The sequence below is a fragment of the Wyeomyia smithii genome, chromosome 1, assembly GCF_029784165.1.
Source record: "Wyeomyia smithii strain HCP4-BCI-WySm-NY-G18 chromosome 1, ASM2978416v1, whole genome shotgun sequence".
Lineage (NCBI taxonomy): Eukaryota > Metazoa > Arthropoda > Insecta > Diptera > Culicidae > Wyeomyia > Wyeomyia smithii.
The window spans coordinates 145,257,290-145,277,284 of NC_073694.1; the positions used below are offsets into that span (position 1 = coordinate 145,257,290).

The 19,995-nt window shown below is 41.1% G+C and overlaps 1 protein-coding gene across 3 annotated transcripts in view; it reads right to left on the minus strand.

Moving 5' to 3' along the window:
• The window catches only part of LOC129718023 (uncharacterized), a 717,449-nt gene that overhangs the window by 262,511 nt on the left and 434,943 nt on the right, over positions 1 to 19,995 (minus strand). For all 3 annotated transcript variants that reach the window (XM_055668402.1, XM_055668399.1, XM_055668401.1), the window contains exon 4: positions 11,296 to 11,434. In XM_055668402.1, the coding sequence (XP_055524377.1) occupies positions 11,296 to 11,434 (139 nt within the window). The remainder of the gene's footprint in view (positions 1 to 11,295; positions 11,435 to 19,995) is intronic.

The following is a 19,995-nucleotide window of genomic DNA, read 5'->3' on the forward strand; positions in this document are numbered from 1 at the left end:
GAGTATTGTGCACGTTTTATCCCCGTGGAGGACTACCGGTCTTATGACCGTATTGTATTTGGTTCACTTGTTGTGGGGTCGAAGTTCACCAGACCCTAATATCTTATGAAGCCCATGGTAGCCGTGACCTCTTGCCACGATAAATTTGTGGGTATCCCTGCTGCAGCTGTTGACGTTGAAAAATTTGTCCACTACTTCGAACTAATATCACCCAATTGCTACGTAGCTTCCTATAGAAGCCCGAACGCGCTCGGATGCTAGAAATAGTCGTTAGTAGATAGTTGGTTATCACTTCTAACCTTCACTGATTTACGATTCACCTGGTGTACTGCTCAGTAACTACCTGGAACGTTCTCCTGACAAGGTCCACGACGTCAACGAAACGGATGAAATGGCGGGATTTATTGAAAACTGAACCCCGTATATTGTAGGCCGCACGTTTCAATATTGAACAGGATGCAAGGAAAATCGCCGGGTTGATAACACACCCGAAATCTTCACTAATGCATAGTGGCCTTAAACAGTGTTGTTAGTTTCGTGGTGTGTGAGGACTTCGTAACACTTTTGGAGGATCTACCGAAGCACGAAGGTTCGGTCCGTAGTAGATCGGGTAACGATAAAACCAGCTTGATAATTTCCCATAATTCTACTTGCTAGCAGTGAGAGACGACAGATAATGATCTGAGAAAGTGCTTTGTAGGCTGCGTTGGTAATCGAGATGGCTTGGTCTTGTATGTTGAGCATCTCTTTGCATATTGGGCATTTTGCTTCCACCTTTTACTCCTCCGGTAGCCATTCTGTATCTCAGATCATAAATATCAACTGATGCAGACAGAAAACGAGGCTATTTTGCTCAGCTTAATAAGCATTGCTGCTATTCCATCTCCTAGATAGTCTCGAGGTACGAAGCTGGCCTACCAAGCCAGTCGTCGTAGGTGCGATTCTCGGCTCGGGAGAGACTGTTAGTGTCAGTAGGGTCGTAGCGCTAGTCTCGCAATTGTCCTGTACACTAAACAGCCGGCTGCGAAGTCTGCGTATAAATAGATAAAAGGTCAAGTTCCGAATCGGAATGTAGCACCAAGGCTTTGCTTTACTTTACTATTCCATCTTTTTCAGCTGATTTGTTGATCTTCCATTGCATGATGGCATCCTTAACTTCACCTATCATGGGAGTCAGTTATCTTTCTCATCCCATGTGCTGACAAAGTGGTTTCTCCGACCGTCTTGATCATCTCTGCCCCATTCATGTGGTCATCGCAGTGTTATTACTACCTGTCAATCACTTTGCGCAAATTCGTCGAGGTTCTTTCATCTTTATCTCGGAAAAATTCGGCTCGCGCAGAAGGCTAAGGCGGGTTGCGTTGAATTTTTGACGTGGGACTACGTCTTTCTTCACTATACTAAGGTACCTTCTGGGGAAACTGGATAGAACATGTAACGTTTTTGGTTGGCGGAATGGAAGATTTTAGATGCTAATAGCGCTCAAACAACTGTTCCGATTTCAATAGTTAATATACCGTTGGAAAGCTAAAACATACAAGATTTGTAGAACATGATGATTTCAGTTATCATTTTCTTATTACTCCGCGAAAATTGCGGGAAAGTTTGAAGGCCGAATATACACATACATTTTTCATACGATTGGTATGTTTCCCTAACGCAGACTTCAAAAACGTAGACGAAATGATTTCACGCATTTAGTCATTGGCTAGCAATGCCAGCCAGTTGGCATCGCATTCATCACCCAACGTAAGCGACGATGAAAGAAAGCAGAGATGCTTCCACGTGATTGGTTCTTCCCCAATCACCCAAGTTCCCCACACTGAGTGACGCTATAAAAGGACATTTCGTGTTGAGAGAAGCTCATTCCCTAGTCGACCGTCAAGGCGAACAGTTCGGCTTCCCTTCGATCTGAGTTGGACCCCACCAGTGGAAATCTAATTCAAATATCGTTGTTGGAATACAGCCCGAAACTGGACGTGATCGGCACTGGGGACCTTTGGAAGCAGTTGGAAGGGACCATTGGAAGACTTGGAAGCCGTTTGGATGCTGCCGATAGTAATTTGTGTAGGTATAGCGTGTCGTATACCAAGTGTGTGTCTGAGTAGCGTTGGTGACTGTATGTGTGTGTGTGAGTAGCGTTAGCGTGTGTATGTGTGTGTGTGGGTGTGTGTGTGTGGGTGTGTGTGTGTGGGTGTGTGTGTGTGTGGGTGTGTGTGTAAGTGTGTGTGTGTAGGTGTGTGTGTGCATGCATTAATCCGAGGTAAATTTATTCATGACAGAATACTTTTATAGGCAACAAGTTAATTATTTTTCCAATAAGTTTGTATGCTATGGTTTATGAAAGGTGTATGTGTTTTTTTGTGAAGTGTTCATGGATTGTTGTGTTAGGTATTTGTACCTTTGGTGTGTGTTATATACTATGGCTATGGGAGAATTAAATCTTCACACTCACAATAGTCCCACGTCAAGCCTACGTTTGTGCACTCAAGCACATACCCTTTAACTTTTTGTAGAACTTACGCCTTTTTTTGCGAACGATACAACTACTCTATTTCCTGGAGTATGAGTAAATGTTTCTCCAAATGGCACTTTCTGTTACGGAAAAGATGAGTCTGCTGTTACCTTGTCGAAGTCCTCCGCGGGGTTTGAAGGGGTTGAATGGACCACCTGAAATCCTCACACAGCACTACACATCCTCCATCGTAGCTTTTATCAGTCTGGTAAGCTTCCCGTGGGAGTCGTTTTCGTTGAGTATTCTCCATAGCTCTTTACGATTAATTGGGTCATAAGCGGCTTTAAAGTCGATGAAGGGACTCTGTATTCATGACATTTTTGGAGGATCTGCCGCAGAGTAAAGATCTGGTCCGTTGTAGACCGACCTTCCATGATGCCGGCCTGGTAAATTTCCACAAATCTGTTGGTTAGTGGTGACAGTCGCTGAAAAATTATTTAGGATATCACTTTGGAGGATACATTCGGGATACTGATTGCGCAATAGTTCTCACAGTGTAGTTTGTCGCCTTTCTTGTAGATGTGGGAAAACCCCTAATCTTGACAATCAGCCGAAGCAGATAACTAGCCAATTTGTCCGAACTCATCCTGAGAAGCTACGCTCTGATACCGTCCTTTCCAGCTACCTTGATTTTCTCAAGCCGCCGGATAGCATCATTAACTTAGCCTATCGATGACGATGGCAAATCTGCGTCCCTTGCTGCACCTACAGAGTCTACTGCGTCGCTGTTCTGGTCTCCTGCCTGTACGCCATTCAAATGTTCATCGAATTTCTGTCTCCACCATTCGATCACCTCGTGATCATCTTGAGCTACTTGGCATTAGTTTGCCATCTTTAGGGTACAACAATTCAGTAGCTACCGCTTTGTATGGATCGATAACGGCGCGTTCTCACGATCGTTAGGATGAGGAAAGATGTTGTAAGGAAGAATATGTAACAATCGTTGTTGTCGGAGACTGAATTTATCTCTGCATCTCTACGGCTGCGGTAGAAATCACTCCAGAAGTATTTTTGAGGAGCTTCGATGAGCTCTAGCTCATCTGGTTATGCTGCCTCAAGGCTTTGCGTGTACTCAATAGTAGTTTTAGTCACTCCAATCATACCGTGGTGTGCGGCGGCAGCGGATGTTGTTGACAACCGAAAGCTCTTGGAGCATTTCAACCATCAGAAGACATTGGTTCGAATTGACGTTTGCGCAACGATGAGCTCAAGTGTAAATGACAGTGGTTAACACAGGTGTGGCGATAAAGCTCAAATTGAAAGAAAATAAAACCATTCCTGTAAATTTTGATACCTTTGGCCATCAACATTTTATCGGAAACTAAAATGAGTTTTTTCATAAACATAACGTTGAAGCGACGAAGCCGGGGAGCTATTACTATGCGACACTTTGATGTAAGTTAATGCGTTATTAACAATGGCTAGAGGCACCAAATTTCACAGGAATGATTGAAAAGCTATAATCCTTCCAGGGTAAAAATTTTGAGCTTTGGGGGCGCATTTTTTCACTTTTTCGACTAGTGTAATATTCGAAAAATGCCTTTCATCAAAGAAAACGTCACCGATTTTCGATTCGGTTTGATTATGGAGCTCTCCAGGGGTGTCCTGATATACGAGGCTATGCTGTAGGTGGGTACTACGTATGGTCATTAGACTGGGACACGGTTATATGAGAAAAAAAAGCGATGGTGTTATTTTTTCGCTCCCATGCACTTTTCGTGTTCCTTATGAGTCCTATAACAACTGTGTAACTTTTCAGATCGATCGGTGAAACGCCCAATTTGCGGCCGATTTTCAAAGCTTCCATACGATTTTATATGGGAAAAACCACTTTTTCAAAACTTTTTCTATAGGGATGTCCAGTTGGCTCCTAAAATATATCAATACATGATATTTATAGGAAATTTTCCTGGAAAAAACTCTTCTGAAGACTGCAAGGCGCTACCTTGCTTGTGGAAAAAGATATTCACCCCAGACTGGTTGAATATCTGACGAACGGTTCACCATTGAATTTTACTAGCAATACTGCTGCAGTATGCTGCTGTTGCAAATTCAACCATGTGATAAGAAATGATATCGCTTAAATTTATCTTGGAGCCTTCCCCGAAGATACTATGAGCAAAAATCACACTTTGAAAATTAATTCCACGCGAAATTATTTCTCATATCTAAGCAAGTTTGCAATAGCAGCATGCTGTAGCAGTGTTGCTGGAAAATTTCAATGGTGAGCCGTCCGTCAGACATTCAATCAGTTTGGGGTGAATAGCTGTTTCTACAAGCATCGTAGTACCTTACGGTCTTCAGAAGAGTTTTTCCCAGAAAATATTCGTACAAATATCATGTATTGATATTTTTTCAAGAGCCAACTTGAAATCTCTAGAGAATAACTATTGAAAAAGTGGATTTTCCCATATAAAATCGTATGGAAACTTTAAAAATCGGACGGTTCAACGATCGATCTGAAAAGTTACACAGTTGTTATGGAACCCATAAGGAACACGAAAAGTGCATGGGAGCTAACATGCTCTTGGAGGCGGCGAGCTTCCCAACAACCGATTTGAATTTCTCGTTCTGGCCAACCTGAGCGTTGAGATCTTTGAAAGCAATTTAGACGTCATGTTTTGGGCATATTCATCGTCATCGTTACTTCCTTGGCGACGACTGTGCACGCTAATGGTTTTACATGGTTCGAACAGTAATGTTAAATAGTTGCTTAAAAGTGACGGAAACCTGTTTAGACATCTCGGAAAGAAGTGATTGAGTTTGGTGAGCGTTACATACGCACAGAAAATGATCTGTTCTCTTAGGTGACTCTGAACACGACCCCAGCCTTACAACAAAAACATAAACAAACGAGTCAATACTCAGTTATGCAACACACAGCTGTTTGCAATTTACCTAGACCCTTTCCACATTTGTTCAACTAAAGAACCAAAAACGAGACAAAATCTCTTTATTTTAAGTATCGACATTTAGCGGTGAAAAAACCGCATTTTACACTCAAAATTTTATTACACTAATACCATTCATACCTGCTCGTGGTGAAGAATTATTTCGGCCTCTCTTGATGAGAACAAAACCAGCCTTATGGCAACGCGCCATATTTCTAAAAGCAACATCTCAACGTATGTGTAAACGAGATAGTGTATCACCGCCACTATTCAAACATCTCTAACTAAAAGCTGACAGCGAGCACAAATTGATTTGAGCCCAGGACAAAAGTTCATTGTCATTCACTGTTACTCGGTATAGAGATGTCAATGGCTCGTACAAAACCAAAAAGCAAAAAGAGTGTGCGACCTTCGACGCTCTTTCGTAGAGAGATTTCTTTGTTCTCTCCTGTACTGGTATGGCAAGAGTGCCTTTTCATGATAATCGTACAGTACCACCCGCATACGTGCAATGTTTTTGTTGTACATACATTTTTGACGTGGGACTACATCTTTGTTTACTATATTGGAATGCATTCTGTAAAATTGGAAATGAAACTGGCAAATTTTGTGTCAGATTTCAAACGTTAATAATAGCATAACCACATGATGGATAACAACAACCAATATGTTGTTGGATAGATAAAATGTATAACAATTTTGTAATATGATAGTTATCACTCTAATTTCATTGCTAAGCGGTAAAATTGATAAAAAGTTTCAATAACAAATTTACGCGAACAACGAACCAATAACATGCGAGCATTCCTAGCACAGACGACGTGAATGGACACCATCCGTTCCCTGTGATATTCTCTGTATCAATATCGAAAAAAAATTGACAGAGTCTCCCCGTCCCGATAGGTCAATTTATTTTTACTTCCATGAGCTTAGACTAATATGATGTCTCAAAGGTAAAAGTTTTCCAAAAAGTTTGAAACAATCCCCATTCTTGAACATTTTCTAAACCTACTTTCAGAACCTAATGAAAACTTATGTCTTGAAAGAAAACATGCCGGTAAAAGCAACAGTACCAGTGGAGTAAAGAACCGCAGGTCTCTCGTCGTCTATGATTGCAGCGGTATTCTTTTGTTCAGGCTTCTTCCGTTTTCCTGATTTTTGCCCAAATTTCCTTTTCTACCTGCCAAACCCCTTGGAGAACTAGACTTTCTGTCACTCAGAGTGAGTAATTATCCACATTTAGGCGTAGAGTATTTCAGTTCCTTTCACTCTTTATCATCACGTGTTAGGAGGGATAAACATTTATTTGCTCTCTCAGTTTAAGAGGGAGTAGTTTTCGTTAGCTTCTCCTTTACTAGAAGAGAAGTTGGCCAAATATTAAAACATTTAGGTTCACATTGAAGCCACATCCTAACCGTTTTCGAATTTAATATTATAGGAAGATTCACAACTCACCATGGGTGCGTATTCTGCAGAAAGCTCGATTTTATACTGTTTTTGCCGCACCCCAGAGCGATGGGAACGGTAACGCAATGCTCAGTTGATCGCCGAGCAATTTATTTCATTTTTCTTGCGGGCGCGGATGAGCAATTTACAAGAGTTTCACTGGATTTTTACTCTGTCAAATTAGGAGCGTTTTTTCGTCAGAGAAACTATTACTCTGCGCTCTCTCTACAGCAGATGGTGTGATGCACATTAAATGTAAGCTCGCAGTTGTTAAGAGGGAAGAAAACTGTTTTCTCTTAAAGATGAAGATGAGCAAAACAAAGCCTGCTTCTATTCGTGCATTTCAGCGGTACACTTCTATTCGTATTGCAGTGGTGTACTTTTGTTCGTACATTTCTATACGTGTGCAATCGAGGAAAACTGCAATGCTGCTGTTGATGGTGATTGAAAGTTTATCTCATAAGTGTGATTACCATAAATTACTCAACAAGAATTGTAAATTTTTGTAACGGATATTTATTTAATTTTATCTTCGATATTCACTAAATAATCGTGACCGGATAGTGTCGAAAAAGTAAATTCTCAAATATATACATTTATAGAAGAGTAAGAGCCTGCGAATGCTTGTGAATTTTTTGTTTATTTACTAAGATTCTTTCAGAATCTCTTTTTACAGTTCAAAATTGTTAGATGATGTAATATTATTCTAAGCTTCACCATAATAAACGTATATTAGCTGTCTTCGCAATACAGCGAATGTAGTTGCGGGCAAATGAAAAAAAATTAACAAGTGAAGAACAATGTGGATCGCTACGATTTTTTGCTGGAACTTGTTAATAATTTTGTTTAACATATCTTCTTATGTTTGCCAATTAATGAACCTTTGTAAGGGCTTCCATATTATTTCGAAAGTAAGATCCATATTATAGATTTGATTTAATCAGAGTTAAATAAGACAAAACCATTCATTATGATGGATTGGATTTGGTTTTGGAGAATATAGAGTTAATTCTGACTTTGACGCATTACAAGAAATTCTCGGTGCTTCTTCAACAAGCACGATATGCTTGTGCCTTGTCATATACATGTTGTTTGCACAGAAAATACTACAGGCATAATATCGTCAGATATAAATGATATTCTTTCGAGTGTTGTTGAATATATTTCAAAAATTGATTTCCAGGGGAGGCTGAAAAAAAAATACGTACAGTCGCTGAGCAAATACATTGATTCTGTCTGCACGCAAAAGTTGGAATGTGCGTAACCAAATCATTTATGAGCGAAATTAGCGCATTTACTGATTAAGTTTGGAACCAGTACAACAAATGTGTGCTGGGCATAACGCATTCGATACTCTAGCGGATTTTGAATATATTTAGCACCTCCAAATCACTATACTTCAAAAGTTTTAACCGGTGTTGGTATCGTCATGATGATTTGTACTGGTATTGGTAATGTTCTTTCAGTCAGTAAATCCTGTTGCAACAAGGCGCGCTATTGGCTGTTTCGTTTGCTGACAGCTATTAGGGATGCACTAGCCTTTGATACGCACCGGCTCGCGAAAGTAAGCAGCGGTTTTTTGAGCGCCCCGAAACAGATCGTTAGCCCGAAGCCGAAGTTTGCCGAAACATCACGAATTTGTGTGTATGATACACATTCTGATTCCGATCTCTGTCCATGTATTCATTGTACAACTGACGCGTTCTGCATTTCACACATTTTTTGTGCGAAATCAGAGCAATCATTGTGCGTTTTGGCAGGACACATTTGATGATTGAAGCTTAAACTTTTGCGTGTGCAGCCTCTGTATATTTTTTAATAAAAAATCCCCTAATTACAGTGTTTAGTCCCACGTCACCATTTCATACAACCCTAGGGCTGTATACCTTGTAGTATTTTTTAATAAACTTCATTGTTACTCGAGTTGAAAACCGAATATCATTACTAACAACAATTGTTTTCTTACATTTCTACCTAATGTCGCAAGCAGTGCTGTGTATAGTGCGTCTAATATGCATTACTAACAATGTTAGGTATAATAAAAGGTACGACAAAAAAAAAATTGTCGTAAGTCGAGAAATTCGGTGTCCAGCTCCAAGGAAAATATTTAAGTAATTCAAGTAACTGGTAAGAATGGTTTAAACAGTCGCGGGGTGTAGGATCCAAAAAAAATTGCTAAGCAATATTTGGATTGTTGAGAGCTTTTCAGTTAAATTTTTTCATTTATATTGATTGTGATTTGTTACTGAATTGCTGCTTGAAAAATCACTTGTTTGCGGTCCTGTCTTAACTTGATTTTCATAGATTTAAGATCACCTTTTTGTCTGGTCAAAAGCAAAGCCTTGGTGCTACATTGCGATTTGGAACTCGCCCTTCTGTTTATTAGGACTTTGAAGACGACTGTTAAGTGTACAGGACAATTGCGGGGCTAGCGCTACGATCCTACTCACACCAACAGTCTCTACCGAGTCGAGACTTGAACTTACGGCGACTGGCTTGTTGGGCCAGTATCGTACCTTGAGACCAGCTGGCAGTCTGGTCATTGAAGCTAAAAAAGAATACATTTTTGTTGCATGTTCAAACTATTGGAGCGAACTGTTCGAACGATGCACTATAAAATAAATGTAGGATGGAGCAACAAAAAACGAATGCGAAAGCGTGGGCGTCTTGTACATATCGATAATAGCAAATGCATTTTGTAGACTTGATATTTTGGAGACATTTGTAAATAATTGGAAAAAGTATAGAAAGGTTCAATAAACGATGCCAAGTCAGTCGACTTCTGGCTATAACTCTGACTTCTCCAGTATTCTCTGGTAGAACCACCGGACACTCTGTTTATAGACCGTTCCGATAATTATAAATACACTTACGATCAACCGTCATTTCAAATAACGTGCAGTATTCAACCAAACGTTGGCTGCGTCCTGTTGTTTACATCCAAAAGAAACAGATGCTGTCATTTTTTCTAACATTTAGTGCGAAATTTTGAAAATGCGTGGCCTTTCTCCCGAGCAAAGAAAGCGAATTGTGCACAAATGGGGCACCGTGAGTGGTCTTTCTATAAGAAAATTAGCCAGAGAAGAAGGTATAAGTGTCGGAGCAGTTCAAACCGCATTGCGGAAGTATTGTGAAGAGTGCACATTTACTGATGCCCCAAGACGTGGTAGAAAACCCGGGCCTGTTGATCCCACAATGGACAAAAAGGTTAAGGAATACTACAAGCGGCTTCCTTCAGTATCAGTACGAGATGTGGCGAGAAAGGTTGGAACCTCGGCGAGTAACGTTATGCGTGCCAAGGGAAGAATGGGTCTGCAGACCCGTCGGAAGCAGAAGCAGCCAAAACGAAATCCAAAACAAGCTGAATCTGTGCAACCGAGAACTCGGAAGCTTTATGACAAACTTCTGACCAAAAAAATGGGGTGTGTTATCATGGATGACGAAACCTACATAAAACTGGACTATAAGACTCTGCCAGGTTTGCAATTTTATACATCACCGAAGGGAAAGGATGTCCCTGGACCAGTGAAAGCCATTTACACCGAAAAATTCGGCAAGAAGGTGATGGTTCGGCAGGCCATTTGTGAATGTGGGAAAATATCTCGTCCATTCATTACGAATGACACAATGAATGGTAAAATTTACGTGAAAGAGTGTTTGCAGAAAAGGTTGTTACCCATGGTTAAGCAGCATAACAATCCTCCAATCTTGTAGGCCGATCTTGCTTCCTGCCATTACTCTAAGGATGCACTAGGGTGGTATAAAACAAATAATGTCACATGTGTCCCAAAGGAGATGAATCCTCCAAACTGCCCTGAAATTCGCCCTATTGAAACATTTTGGGCTTTGACCAAGGCAAAGCTGAGGAAATATGTCAAACCAGCGGACAATGTTGAAAAATTTAAAAAAGATTGGCTTAAAGTGGTAGAAATGGTCGGAGAACACACTGTGCAAAAGCATATGAGTAGTGTTAAGAGAAAAGTTAGAGAACTCGCGTATCCTACGAAAAATAATCCCAACTTGAATTGAAACTGGAAAGAAAACACTTATTATCTATATTTCAAAATAAAATGACCCGAAAAATCCTGTATTTTTTGTTTTATTCAAGAAAGAAGATGTATTTATAATTTTCGGAACAGTCTATACTAGCCTTTACTTACAAAGTTGTATCACAAGTCTCAAACTAATTGGATGCTTCCAGGATGTTAGTTTGCAGTGTACTAGGTACATTCACACCCGAACTGAGTCGAGTGAAATTGGCGAAAGACAAACGTACCAACGTAGACAAACGATGAGAGAAAAAATGGAATTTTCACCAAATAACAAAATACCAAAAAAAAAATCCGTTCAAACTGTTCCAGATTCTCACTTGCTGTAACATCCATGCCCCCAACGACCGACCGGACGGTTTTCGCGCCAACAATAATGAACCCATTCACTTACCCCTTCGTCGTCCAGCTGGATGTTGTCCACGGTGAGCGCCGCCGGTTTCGACACCGTCACGAAATACGCCCGTGGTCCAAACGCAGCGGTCTCCGACCAATAGAGCGCTTTCGCGTATTGTCTCCCTCGAACGTCATAGCTGTTGGGCAGAAAAGAAGCACACGAAAAGTGACAGTTAATTAAAATTTTTAATATATTCACGTTCTAGGCTCGGGAGTATCAATCAGCTGTGGATATTTTTCGTTACTGGCAATCGCTTCCGCTCGTTATTAAGATTATTTCTACCCATATCACAGAAATGTAGATTTATTTCTACCCATATCACAGAAATGTAGAACAGAATCCATCAAATAAAATTCAGTTTCACAAACCGGTTGTCCATTCTGGTAAGCAGGTGTTTTCGATAGATTGTTCTCTGTTACGCGCGCGCGGGAATATCGTAAAACTTTTAATTATCACCGTAGCATGTTTCATAATTAGCTCGCCGCTTTTCACGTTTCCATGTTTTTGATTTCACGGAAGACCCGTTGCTCAGTGCGATGTGCGCCACCGCCAACGAGATCCTGTCATCAAATCAGGCCTGTAGTAAGGTTTTAACGGCGGTGTAACAAGAAGGCAGAGTCCCTACCTAGGCAAACATCATTGTGCCAACTGTCGCAAAACCTTCCGTGCAGCCACACATACCGGTTTGCACTCTTTAATTAGTTAACCAAGCTCGGGTTGAAACTGGGTAAACGTGCGTAGGACGTGCGACGATCAGCACCCATATCGGACCGGCCGTCGTCGGCAGGCGCAAACAAAAAAGGCACGTACCTATTAGAGCCATGCCAACGTAGCAGAAAATTATGAACACAAAGAAACCCGGGAAATGACCATCCCACAACAGTCCCACCCCTTTGCTTCCACTCGCAGGGTCTGCTCGCGGCAGGTGTAGACCCTTTTTTTCATACTTAAGCAAACTCTGCAAAAGATACATCCGTTCCGTCCGTGCATGGCTCGGTTGGTTTTCCATTAAAAATTAAATATTCCAGCAGTTTTTCCTTGTTCGTCATTTTTCGTTCCGAAAATTCATCGCGCCTCTTGCTTCCGATTGCAACTTTGTGGTGGAGGAATTTGATAAATTATTACCAAACGTAGATTATTCAAACTATGGTACGATTTACAACGGAAGGCACAATTAGCGCACCGGATGAAAGCCAATAAATCTATGTGTACAAATTTTTAGTTCAAAAAACTTTACTCGATCAAAGTCCACAGTATCAGGTGGCGTATTTTCGACGAGTTGACTAAAAGTTGGGGGCTGTAAAATGTGCCCCTTTGAATCCCCTGTCAAAGGTGACATAAATCTTGCGAGTCTAGGAAAAGACAACCCCCGTTCCACCTGAACCTTTTCAATATCTATTTATAAACAGAAGATATCGTCTGTCAAGATGAGTTGCAGTTTTACATTTTGATATTAGAGTTTCAAAAAATCTCACAATTTATGATGATTTACTATCCTAAAAACACATTTGATACAGAGGAATGTCACCTGGCACCAAGCAGCAATAGTTAAACTCAAATTATACCCCGCTGCGAGTAAGATTAATTTATGTTCAGCACAACACACCTGCCTTCAGAAGCGATATATTTCCTGGTAAAATGCAATTTATCATGTCTTTTGAATATCTCTTCTGTTTCATTTTTATATTGTACCGCAGTTCAAGCGACTAGCCGCTATCCGACAGTGCCATTTATTCGTTGGACGTGCTGTAAAAGTGCAATTTTCTAGCATATCTGAAAAGAACCGTGCACTAACGTAACCTTTTGTCGTATATAAATGAACTAAGACTATCGAAAGTGAGCACACAATGCACAGTTTTGCAGAATTTCACTAACAAATACCTTCCACGCACCTTTTGTATGGGGTAATCATACATTGAAATAACGCTGATCACTATTCATCCCATAAGCCTAATCTATCCTTCAAATCAGGCATCCAAAATCGCAAATTCAATGTTTCGCAATCCGAACCCTTGTTTTGCACGTTATTTTCTTTTCCCAGGACAAAGACGGAAATGGCCTTTCTCAAAGTTATGAAGATCGGGTCCATTCACGAAAAACTTTTCCCTTCTATATCGATTTGCCTTTATCAACGGGAACAGGATATGAGTTTCTGAACCAGAAAACGGAAAATAAGATGACTTTGATAGCTCGAAGGGAAAGCATATCTATACGCTGATTCAAGAAAAACGTTAATTTGATAGACACCTTTTACTCAAAAATTTGAATGAGAACGAACTAATAGAGAACGGATAGGAAATCCACCTGAACCATCCGTCCCTTAGCTTGTATCAATTTCTGAGTCTCAGCTTGGATTTTTTCTTCTATTGGATAGATAAGAATAAATAAGTATGTCAACAGATGGTACAGCACGGATCAGTGATGCTCCTTGCAACCGGTAAATCTATGGGAACCGTAATGAAAGGAAGCAAAACGGATGGATTACTGATATGAAATTGTCAATTTTAAACATAAAAACGTAAATTCTTTCCAGGGGTTCACATCCAGCTGTGCCGGAAGCGCGTTGCTATAGCTAAATAAAGAAATCGTAGAGTTTCCAGTTTCACCTTCTTCCTCCATCCGACGATGAGATTTATCGGGGTTATCTTCGGGTCCGGAAATAAATTCCGGGGTGGTGGAGGAAAAGCAGCTGACATTTATGTTGACATTGAGCTATTGTAGTGCGAACTAATGAATCATGCTATGTATTTTCAGAACGAAAAGTACCAGGATATTCTGCCACAATGTTTATTTGTTAAGTAAATACCTATCTGTCGTTTGAATATAAGCGTTTGAATATAGGCAATCTGTAAAATTAAAGAGGAACTTTTTTTTGTTTGAATGAAACTTTGCATACGCCTGGAAAACTATTTATTTTATACGAATGAGTTAATTTTTTCAAGGGATGTTGGAATTTGAGTATACACAAAAAGTTTATTTCAAAATCGAAACAAAATATACCTCATTGTGTTAAAACCTTTCAATATTTTGCAAATTGAACAAAAACATTAATAAACATTTAAAGTTATTGAGCTGTCGAATTTGTCGAAAATTGAACTAGTTATTGTTATCAGTTTGTGATTCGTATCAATCGAATAAAAGACATGGAATAATTTAAAAATGCTCTTGACTTATCCTCCAAGCAAAACAATGTTTGAAATTTCTTCAATCCAGAAACTTTAACGAAACAGAGATTATTGAGAACTGAAGCAGTGGGCCCAAAGCCCCTGGACAGGAGGATGGTCGTAATAGCTCTTAACCATGACTGTTAGGTAAAATCTAATGTATTAAACCCGTATAGTGAGGTGTTACGCGACCCGTGCCGATAGATGTAAGGTGGGGAGCCCCCCCCCCCCTCTCCGGTGGGTTAACAAATTTCCAGCCGCTAACGGAGCCTGTGGAATACCTGGCGCTCTTCCACAGTACTCTAGCCTTCCGTGTTAGGCCATCGTAACACGCAGAGGACCCCCGACTTTCGTGACAAACTCTTGGGATCAAAAATGCTATAAACAAGCAACATATTGCAAATCCGGGACTCGGCAACCTTACACTGCCGGTACAACTGAAGTTAACAAGCTCCATGGTGTGCAGCCTTACAGGGCCGCATGCAACAGGTAAAACCGAGGGGATGGAACTTGAGGAGGACTTTAACCTCGACATCGAATCCTTGGATGGAGGATCTTCGGTTTCATCACTAATCCTTGGTTCGCCTAGCGGGAAAGAGAAGAGGCCGATGGACTGTCTTCCCGATTCGGTGACGCAGTCGAATGACAAAGGGAAACCTCAGTCATCTCGTGCTTCTCTCAAATGGCTCTCCCAATCGCAACGGCGGCGCCTGAAGAGACTGCTAAACAAAGGCCACTCAGGCCGCTAGCTTAGTACGTCAACCAGTCGACCACACCGACCACTCAGGTCAGGTCGCAAACCAGCTACAACGGTCTACAGAGACAGCGTCTATTGCCGACGTCGAAACAAACCTTTTAGTTGCTTACTTAGCAGCTACAAAGCTGTTATGTATTTTAGGTTTCGGTGACAGCGTCTAAGCGCCAAACTAAGCGAGCGCTAAGGGCCCGAGCAGTCAAAAGCAAAAAGTGCATGTGCGGAGCCCCTTGCACCGCGACAAACAACAGGGGTAACTTATAGGAAGATGCTTGAGGCCATAAGCATGTCAATCACATCGATCAACTATCCAGCCTACCCTAGAAACAGCAAAAAAACTGTTCGCGACACCATACTGGACTGCATTGCGGACCAGAAATCACCTGCCATCATGCCCAAGTTTGGGAGTTGCCGTCTAAAAACGGTAGGCCCAAAGATTTAAGGCGTACCTACAGGACAGTGTGAACACCTCAAATGAGACGGTTTTTTCACACGTGCATGGCGCGTATGTATCCCTATAGAGAGTCCACCGCTACCACCTGCACGAAGCACTCCCGCGATAGTGGAGAAAAATGGAGAAAAATCGCAAGAGGAGTAAGCGTGAGCATCTGACCAGTCGCGACCGTCAGAGCCGCATACCGCCGCCTAATCGTGCGAGTCGCACTTCTGTTGCCTACCGTCTGCTGCAACGGGAGCCTGTTGCTGAGGTTACGCAGTCAAACCAACCCAGCATAACCGCTGATGGCAGCCGTCCGCCAATCGGAACTCAACTAGATCGTTCATCGTGAGCAGCATTTGCTTCAAGTGAATCTCCATCGTGCAATGGGCGCCTCTTGTGTTCTTTGCAGGAGATTCATCAAGGATCAACTATCCGTAGCGCTGATCCAGGAACCATGGGTCCACGACATCAGGAACCCTGGGTTACCCACGCAAACGGTACGTTGATCTATTGCAACCAACGGTCAAATCCTAGGACTGCAATTCTGTTGAATAGAAATATCAATTTTGTTTCCATTACAGAGTTCATCCAACGGGATTTGGTTGCCATTGCGGTAGATGTCTCAACGACTAACGACACCCAAGAGATGGTTGTTGCCTCCGCTCACTTCCCGGGGGACGTGGCCGACCTACTGCCATCTGAAGTCACGGCGCTTGTACGGTACTGCCGAATCATCAACAAGCCCCTCATCGTTGGCTACGATGCCAACGCGCACCACACAGCCTCCGAGTCGAACGCTGCAGAGCTACACAGATTTGGATCCAGACGCATGACGTCTCGTGACTTCGCAGGGCTCGTTCGTCGACTGTTCACTTCTCTCAACTGGGCACCAAGCTCTTTTGAGCCTATAAAGTTTCCAGGACCGGATGGCATTCTACCAATCTTTTTGCAAAAATCAAACGGACTTATCAGCCTTTTTCGAGCCAGCTTTACTCTAGGACATATTCCGGTCAGCTGGCGGAACATTGAAGTGGTGCTTACACCAAAGCCGGGCAATAATGACAAAACATTGCCCAAAGCCTTCAGACCTATAAGTCTGGCTTCAACTCTTTTCAAGTTGATGGAAAAAATCACGTATAACTATATCCGACACTCTCGCATAAGCATCAATATGCTTATCAACTAGTAGAGACTACTGAAACTGCTCTGCAAAATAAAAAAAAATCGACAATACTACAGTGAACTGGATCCAAGCAATGCTTTCGAGCAGGAACATCACAGTAACATTGGGAGATACGTCTGTCACAGTAGAGGCAGTGAAAAGGTGTCCCCAGGGAGGAGTTTTCTCTCCACTGCTTTGGTCACTGGTGGTAGACATTCCCCTAAGCGAGGCTATCGCAGCTAGACTACGAAGTCATTGGTTATGCGGATGACATAGTCCTTATCGTTCGGGGGAAATGTAACACGACTCTATCCAGTCGTATGTAAACGGCTCTTAAAACCTCCTCTGAGTGAAGCTTAGATGAAGGACTGCGCATTAACCCCGCCAAAACAGTTACTGTATCCTTTACCAAGCGAAGGATGCATTCAATCACTCCTCCGCGATTTAATGGGGTAAGACTGTGCTTCAGCAACGAGACCAAATATCTTGGAATCGTTTTGGATAAGAATCTAAACTTGACTGCACAACTAGACTACGTTATAAAGAAGGCAACTTCAGCGATCTGGGCTTGCAGTACACTGTTTGGCATGACCTGGGGGCTAAAACAACAATTAGCGCTGTAGTCTTACATCATCTTGCTCGGTCATGTATAACCAACGCAGCAATGGAACAACAGGCCAGGCGAAACTTACCAAAGTTCAATGATTGGCCTGTCTTTCAGTAACCACTACTCTACGTACAACGCCGACTGCAGCCATGGAAACCATGCTCAGTTTATTGCCTATATATATTTAAGTGAAGAAGGAGGCAGAGTTTGGCGTACTAAGGCTGCGAAGAAATACAACGATGCTCAAAGATGACTTAACGGGTCATCTAAGCATCCTGAAAAAGTTCAAGCTTACACCTTTAGTAACAACAGTCGCGGACTGGATGAAAGCGAAGCCAAACATGGACAATTTAATATGGGGTGATTGATACAGGAGCAGGGAGCAGCGTTGGAAACAAATTGCTTTCGAAATCGAAATCGAGTTACGAATATAGCAATAGAACACCATGTAAATAGTATGTGTGCAGGTACACTCTCTCAGTTCTTCTTCTTACTACAGCTCTTGTCGTGAGTGCCAACCACAAGATATGTAACAAATAGGCACATGAAGGTATGAAGTTATTTAGATAATGTACATCTGATGAACAAAACCTTTGTTTGACTCGCAATCATTCTGGTAATGATTGAGAGTTTCTGTCGAAAAGAAAGATAATGAGAGTGTATATTCTCCTGCTCTCACTCAATTCAACCACTGCCGAAGTAGTCTCTTCATTGTACTTTATATCGCCGCACCGTATGACTGCTGCTGCTCAGTAAGCATCATATCCGACCGCTATTGACGGCACTTTCAATTATTCCCCTGTTGCTATTGTTTCTCTCTCTAGGACGCACCACGTATAGAAAGAAAAACACAACGAGCTACGCGAGCTGCTCACATCTCAAAGATGATTGTGTTCTATTCATATACATGATTTCTCCGAGTGACTAATGGAACAAACCAGCATTTCATTATGGATTGAAAGAATCTGTACCGCTCAAGATGAAATGACGATGGTCCTAGGAATTAGTAGACCGAATCGTAACAAACGTAAACGTAACATACGGTAAGATACGTACATCCGATTTTGGATGAAAGATGGGAAGTTTTATGAGGAATAATTTTGACGATGAAAAAATCTCCTGCTAGTCTCCTGCTGTCCCGAGCGGTCATTCCGCTGGATCGTTTGTCATCGTTAAAGAACCACATTTCCTCTTCGCCTTATGATAACTCTTTCGTGAAATCCCGCTCGCAGGATCTTCGTTGGAAAAACCGCACTCTGAGCACAAAATTTGAAAAAACTCCATTAAATTTTGAATTATGTAATCGCTCAGACCGTTTTTGATCGAGTACTTTTAAATTTGGTTAGAGAACTTCGACTACTTCACGTTTTCCACCGTCTTCTGCTTTGTTTGCTTAGGGTAGATGATCCAATAGTTGTGGTAGCACCAATAGTTGCGGTATCGCTTTTAAATTCATCGTTCAAATTAATTAGAGGTGAATTGCTTATGCTACATGTTGAAGAAACAATAGATTAAACATAAGTACATACGTTACTATATCAATATATACTGAAAATATCCAAACTACTGGAAAAAACTGTATTTTTCAGAAACTTACCTGGAAGGCACCCTTCATTACCTATTTTCTTATTTTGTCCACAAAGTTTTTAAGATATGTGTGTGTTTTTAGTACGATTAATACTCATATAATTATTTTCCCAGATAATAGATTATTATAGAAACTGTTTCACAGGTGAAGTTCGTTAATTGGTGATCATATTATCTATAAATTACTTCCTCCACTATTGGGTCACAGGATATACTGTTCTCCTGTAGTTGCGGTATGTTCCGCATTTCTGATTTACGTTTATTAGAAAAGATTATGTGGGACTAATTGCGAATATTAAGGATAAGTAGGTACTAGGGGACATACTTAAATGATGTAACTTATCACTTTGGAAGGGGAAGGTTGGGTTCAAAAATTACCACACCTTCTCCTTCCCCGCGTTTACATGATCGGTCACAAAGTCTGCCGCCCTCAGCCCTAAAATGCTACGTTACTTATGTATGACCTCTTAATCGATGCTTACTCACTGCTTATGGTCTTGTAATTCTTTTGACGAGCCTTTCGCAGTATGTTGGTGTGAAACAGTCAGAAACTAGATGGCTCTTTTAGTAAACACTAACGTAGAAAATGTAGGCGCAGACATGGTACGAAGCAGAGGTAGAAGACTTCAGCTTTTATCAAGAGAAACACAAGAGAAAGAGACGTTTAGGAAAGTGTCTAAAGTTTTACTTGAACAAAAAAAAGATTTCAAAAAAAAGTGAGTTGATATGGAAACTGTTATCTCAGATTTCCTAAAACCAAGGTTTATAGACAAACACTTTAGTCGTCTAAAATTCTTCTAAGCATTTCAAAATGAGCGCTATTAGTCTTTTTTATGTCCAACATTGTTTTACGTTGAAAATGTTCCATAAACATGACTGAATTTTTGTTAGAAATTTTTTTTAAATCGTTCAAAAAAGATTTAGGTAAATTGACTATCTAAAAAATCAAAATTTAAATCACTTTTTATTTTTCATGCATGTAGG